The sequence below is a fragment of the Protobothrops mucrosquamatus genome, unplaced genomic scaffold (genome assembly GCF_001527695.2).
Source record: "Protobothrops mucrosquamatus isolate PMUCROS unplaced genomic scaffold, P.Mucros_1.0 scaffold2991, whole genome shotgun sequence".
Classification (NCBI taxonomy): domain Eukaryota; kingdom Metazoa; phylum Chordata; class Lepidosauria; order Squamata; family Viperidae; genus Protobothrops; species Protobothrops mucrosquamatus.
The window spans coordinates 83349-90068 of NW_015389011.1; the positions used below are offsets into that span (position 1 = coordinate 83349).

The 6720-nt window shown below is 33.0% G+C and overlaps 1 protein-coding gene across 1 annotated transcript in view; it reads right to left on the bottom strand.

The window, feature by feature from the left end:
* Positions 1 to 119: 119 nt before the first annotated feature.
* CAB39 (calcium binding protein 39) overlaps positions 120 to 6720 on the bottom strand; it is a 15348-nt gene continuing 8747 nt past the window's right edge. The window contains exons 4-8 of the mRNA XM_015826173.1: positions 5481 to 5649; positions 4632 to 4691; positions 3954 to 4019; positions 3230 to 3373; positions 120 to 2485 (exon numbers count right to left, since the gene is read on the bottom strand). Coding sequence (XP_015681659.1) covers positions 2297 to 2485; positions 3230 to 3373; positions 3954 to 4019; positions 4632 to 4691; positions 5481 to 5649 — 628 coding nt within the window. The 3' untranslated portion in view covers positions 120 to 2296. The remainder of the gene's footprint in view (positions 2486 to 3229; positions 3374 to 3953; positions 4020 to 4631; positions 4692 to 5480; positions 5650 to 6720) is intronic.

Sequence of the window (6720 nt, forward strand, 5' to 3'; positions counted from 1 at the left end):
ATGAGATGCTTTCATGGAAGTAAATTTACAATTGTACACATTTAGAAAAAAAAATCCCAAAAGCTCACATTAAATAACTTTTAGTAATATCTTTAAGCCTTCACACAGATAAGAAACCATTTCCAGTACAATAGTTTTTAATATGAATAGCACATCAAATGGTCTTAAATACAACTTTTTTTGAAAGCCAACACTCCAAGGATTAATGTTTTTTTAAAGTATAGCCTTTTGTCCCATGCCAAATAAGAGAAGCAAAATCAATATCCAGATCCATCTTTTAACTTTCATATATCTATTTTGATAGATGTGTGTGTACACACACACATACACACACATATAGATATATATATACACACAGAGAGATATACAACTTTTAGCATGTCTATATTTTTTTTTTCTAAAAGTGGAAGCCTTATGCATAATGGAGAATAACTTGCCACCTAATATTTTCTTGTCTTAGCTATACTAAACCAAAATATAAAAAAAGACAGAGTACTGTACTGATCTATAATATTACCACCTCCACGGTTGTTTTTGCCTGTCTATATAAATGATTCAATAGAGGATAATGATCTTTTTCAGTAGATATTACAGACCATTTTGCAAATGGCTTATGACTGCTGAAAGAAACATATATCCAATATTATCAGAATCCTATTTGCTGGACTTTATTCCAACTTCCATCATGAAGGCTTTAAAAATTAGCTAAAATGTCAATCAGCAAATTAATCATTTGTAAAATAATTTAATCATATAGATGCTAGAAAGCAATAAATAATTGTATAGCATTTTCAGTCAGATTCAATCATGCGGAATTTGAACTTTCATACTCCTAATTCAAAAAGTTGGCTGGTTGTCATCTCAGTTCTACTATTATGGTGAATAGATAAGATTTTGATAACATACTTTAGATATATCTAGCATTTTGTTATGATCACAGTAACAAAAAGTGGTGCAAAATCAGTCTTTAAAAAAATAAATACTGATAGTTTGCAGCATTAAGGAACAGGATATTGACACTAGGACAGTTATGAAAATTATGGTTGTTGATGGGAAAATATGTTAAATACAACACAACTATTATACTAACGATATGAAAAGAGAGATTCTCTTTATACCCACATGAAAAACAAATCTGAATTAATTTAGCATAATCTTTATAATTTACAATTGGCCAAACACAGCACTAATATAAATGGAGAAGGCCAACATTGAGGAATACAGGTTTAGTGGGTTCCAGAGCTATATTTTTAATCTACTTTAACTGATGGCACTGCATTATACTTGCAAATACAGAAAAAAATGGATTCTTTTTAATGCTGCAGTATTTAAGAAATGTGAAATCAGTATTTTCATGTGATCCAAGGTAACATTTTACATGAGCTTTCATTTTGCAAAATTCAGTATCAGTATCAGGTAAAAGTTACAGACTAATACATTAACATTCCTCTGCTGTACAAATTAAATCATTTTTAAAGAAATGAGCAGCGTAGGAGTTATATACAGAATAAAACAAGCATTGTTGAAATGAAACACAAAGTGTCACTGCTAAGCTCTATTGTCTGAAACACAATTTGAAGTAACAAAAATTCTTATAATGCATTTCCAAGTCTACATCTCAATTCTCAGAAAACCACTGTCAAAAACAAACTATAAAGCAATGAAAGGCATATATACATTTTCCTCATGAACTCTGAGATGTTATTCTTAGAAGTTGCTATGTTTCAGTATCAATTTTATTTGCAAGACAACTGTTCATCCCAGAAAGCTCACATCTTAAGATACATTTCCCCTTTGATTACAATTAAAGCACTGCACATTTTTTTAAAAAAAATCAAGGCATATAATCTTATACTATGGTGCCAAATATGCACAGATCACATTGTGCTCGCATCTCATACAAGGTTAAGTGCAAACATATGGATTGAATCAGATTTGCTAGCATGCACCCTGTCATAAACTAGTCTAATACCTTCTCTCCTATCTCAAACTGTCTTATATGTTTGTTTCATGAACCAATAATCTTTCCCATCCCACCCCCACCCTGGACTTCTAAAAACAAGCGGTGTGCTTGAATTCAGACACAAATATCAAGAAAGTCCACATTGTGCAAGAAAGCAGCAGCTAGGTTTGTCAACTCGGACTAAAAAATAAAAGAGAAGAAAAAACAAACAAACTGTTCACTGAGCAGCGGATTAGCAGTAATGTTCCTCATGAAGTGATAAGAGTGCCTGATGCTGAATATCTAACAGCAAATGCTGAATTTGGATTTAATATTTTAGGGGTTTTTAGAAGATTAGGCTTCTTGTTGTGCTGGTCTTTTCAAATCCCTGATCTGTTTAACTAAATAGGTCTTCTCATCGTTAAATTGTTCATCCTCGGTCCTGTCGTTCTGAAACTTGCTGAGAAACTCAATAAGTTTGGTCTGGTTCTTTAAGAGAATATCTAATATAGGTTGCGTCTTGTTAGGATTGGCTACAAACACCTGCAATACAATTTTCAGAAAAATTAAAATCAGAATGCACTGGCAAATATTAACAGAAGAATACGATTTTCTCTATACAATGCATGAAATTTACAAGGACTGAAGTACAATGTACCATATGCAATCCATGCATAAAAATTGTCAGAATCACAATTACACAATGTAGGCAGTTTTTCCTTTTTTTTTTCTTTTAATGACCCTGTCATTAGGGTGGAGTTGGGGCAACTCAAGGGAGCTGAGTATTTACTAGCCGAACGTCCTTTCTGATGCTACAGGGAGTTTGCAGCAGATATTTTCTCTTTGTGCCCAGAAAGAAATATCTGCCACTACTTAGGATTGAACTCATAGCCTCCTGATTGTGAGGCAAGAGCTCCACCTCTAGGCCACCATTGCTTCTCTTTAGGCAGTGTTTCCAATGCTGTTTCCAAATTGGGAAGTAGGTCAAATATCCATAAAAAGCCTAGCAAAATACAAAGAAAACCCATTTAAAAGTTCTATAAATAGGCGGAATTAATTAAGAAACTAAAATCAGCATTCCGGTATTTATTTTCGTAAGCAATAAATTTATTCATACCATAGTTTAGATCTGTGATGCTGGATTTAAAAAATAAGAATAATTACTTGGATTTACATATTATGATTCTGAAACTTATACAAAAAAAATATTGCTGGCTCCATCCCTTTCCCATTTATTCAAACCTTACTAGGCAACTGTATTACATTGTAATTGTAAATCAGCATTACCTTAAAGACGTGGAAAGCCTCAAACTGAATGTTGCGACTTTTGTCCCGTAAAAGATTCATCATTAGCTTGAGATTTTCAGGTTTACTGATGTATTTTGTCATAATTGTGAAGTTGTGTCTATCCAGTAGCAATTCACCAAGTAGCTACAGCAATAAACAAACAGGATTGTTTTTTCATAAGAACTATAAAGCACACAATAGTTAACAGAGCCAATGGTTGCATCTCCTTTTGCACAATTGTTATTTTCAAAAGATAAGTAGTGATATTAGGCTAATTTATTATTATGTCCTATTCTCTGCCATGTAAACTATTAAAATTATTTGGATTCATTCCAAAAATCATAAAAAAAATGGAGGTCATCATTGCCTTATGGACCAATAATTGTCAAATGGAAGCACGAAGAATATGGACGCCTTCTTCCAGACTAGACCACAGATGCAAGGAAGGTGGAAGAAAATGGCAAAATGATCTTTTTACTACTGCTGCTTCCAATTAAAAAAATGAGTAGTGTTTATAGTAAAAAGGAGAAATTTATATTACATGCTTAAAGCTTTAGTTAGTATTGACTGCAACACATACTTATAGAATTGGTATTAACAAGTTACATAAATAACATACAAATTTCCTAAGATTCAGAATCCTCCTGACACATTTTATTTTAATATAGAAAAACAGAATAACTAAGTCTTTTTATACCATTGCACAGTGATTTTTTTTTTTTACCTTAAGTGACTGTCGTTTTGTTACATAATTTTCTGAGTGGAGCAATTTTTCATATTCACTGAAGAACTGGATGGGAGAAAAAAAATAATTATGGCCTTTCCAATCAACAGAATGATCCCAAGTTATTTGACTCATTTAATTAGAAATAATAAAAACAACAAGAGAACTGGATGCGAGTCATAGAAACCGAATTTCAATGCATTTAGAGACTGTTCCAATTTTTTAGCATTTTTCTTGTACTACATACATAAAACAACTAAATAAGTATTCTGCAGCTTACTGAATTGAGTTTTCAGTTAATTCTTTAGGCAAACGTACTTGAGATTATAAACAGTCAACTCTATATTTTTATCATTAGCTATGGCCAGTAGATGGAGCAAGGTTGTCATATGTACTTCTCTGATTAGCATCACTATCAGGAATGGCAACATAGTGAGAGTATGTTGTTTGCTTCTTACAAAAACAATTTTATTCATAGATTGTAAGACAGCTGCAAGAAATTCCTATCCAAGTCTTAAAAAAACCTCACATCCCAGGTACAACTTGTATTGGTACAATGAATCAAAAAATGCTGAAAAGAAAAATATTTAGCTGGACAAGAAATATTTTTTACTCTCATAATGTGATGATTATTCTGATAGTTGAAAGAAATTATAAGAAAGAAATAAAAATACATACCCTATCATAATGCTGTTCCAAAAATTCTGCACTCAGCAATTTGTGCCTTGTAAGTAAATCCTTGAAATAAGAAAATACACAGTTATTTAAAAGATAATCCCTCTTTTCTATAATTTCAGGATGTCTGAAACAATTTTTAACAATAAAGCTCGTCCTCACGATCACAACTGAGCCCAACATTTCTGTTGCTAAGTGAGATATTAGTTAAGTGAGTTTTGCCCCATTTTACAATTTGTTAAGTGAATCTGGCTTCCCCACTGACTTTACTTGTCAGAAGATCGCAAAAGGTGATCACATGACCCCAGGACACTGCAACTGTCATAAATATGAAAGTTGCCAAGCATCTGAATTTTGATCATGACCATGAGGATGCTCCAACAGTTTGTGAAAAATGGTCATAAGTCACTTTTTCCAGTGTTGTTGTAACTTTGAATAGTTACTAAATGAATTGTTATAAGTTGAGGACTGCCTGTATTCTTTTCCATATAATTATTCATATCCCACATAACTCAGTTAAGCTTACGTCTATTTTCAAGAAAACTAGTGCAATCACAATTTTTGTGCAATTTTTATTTCAGCAGGGATGGAGAACCTGCAGCCCCACCCCAATATTACTAAGTTTGTATTAACCTTCATCATTATGTTTCTAGAATTCAACAGCTGAAAAGCTATATTGTTGTTTATCTCTTTGGTAAAAGATTGATGTACATTTTAATATTGGTATTATTTCTGTAATTTTAATAATGTGATTTTGTGGCTCTCTAATTGATTCTTTGATATATTTTCCAAAATGAATTTGAGCAGTCATGATATAAATTTTTAACTATTGTCGAATATAAACAATACAACCTTGAAAGTGGCAAATGCATCTGAAGCAATGTCAAATGTTGACATTTCCACATATCTGAAGAAGTCATAAAACTGTTCTGACCACAAGATTATTTTCGCTAGTGGTTCATGTCTGATGCATTCTCTTAACATGATTCCGCAATTCAGAGCAATTTCTGGAGATTCATACCTGTTTAGGTAAGAAATATAGTATCAACAAAAAGGCATAGTCAGAGCAGATTATAAATGCATGTTCTAAATTGCCTCCTAAAAATTTAAGTTCGTATTTATTGGTACAACACTTCTACTGCATGAATGTCTCTATGTTCAGACAGGCTTGGAAGGAGAAAAAAACATTTTGGGCAAAAAATGTTTCATGTATCCCACTTTTCTATACAGGTATGTGTGCTTTCCCCTCCACTTTTTTCTCTTTCATCTTTTGCTGACTTAATGCTAGCTTACTCTGCACTGCATTTATCAAGGTCTTTTTTCTTTTAGCAAAGCTATCTTGCCTTTTTCTTTTTTCCGAAGAGTGTACATAAAGTTCAGAGGACTCTGGGCAAGGGAAGGGGATTTGCCAACTGCTAGGGGCTTCAGTGGGAATTTAAAGAAGAACCAAGAGGCGCCAATGGCATCCAAAGACTTGCTATTTTTACATTCATATCAGAAGTCCCTATAAAGTAGAGCGAGATTTCAAAATGCTTTCATGAATGGAATTCCAGGAATATTACCATCATTAACTTTTTTAAATGACAGGAAGGGATTTCATTTCCCCCAGACGTGGGGAAAAACAATTATAAATTATAAATATTCCTCTGTGCTAAACAGCAACAATACTTCACTATTCATTAATTTGTTGAAAGGTTTCACGTTTGTTTGTGATTGTGAACACAAATGAAGCATGATGCTCCAATATAATAATGCACGATACAAGCAGAGGAAATAGGAATCTGGTGGGGAACATACACAATGAATTGTTCTTTATTTGAGAAAACTGAACCAATAATTCATCATTGCTACAAGGCTATGAATTGTATATCAAGAGACACAGAGTGCATTGTGCAGGAAGACTTCAGTCTACTTCATGAATGATAAGCAAATATTCGATGTTTAAGGGCCAATTTCCATAGCAAGGTGACAAAATATGCAAACAATTACAAAATTAAAACCCATAAACAAAATAATGAGAACAATTCCACACTTAAAGGCTACCTGGACCGGGACGCCTTGCGCACAGTCACCCATGCCCTTGTCACCTCCC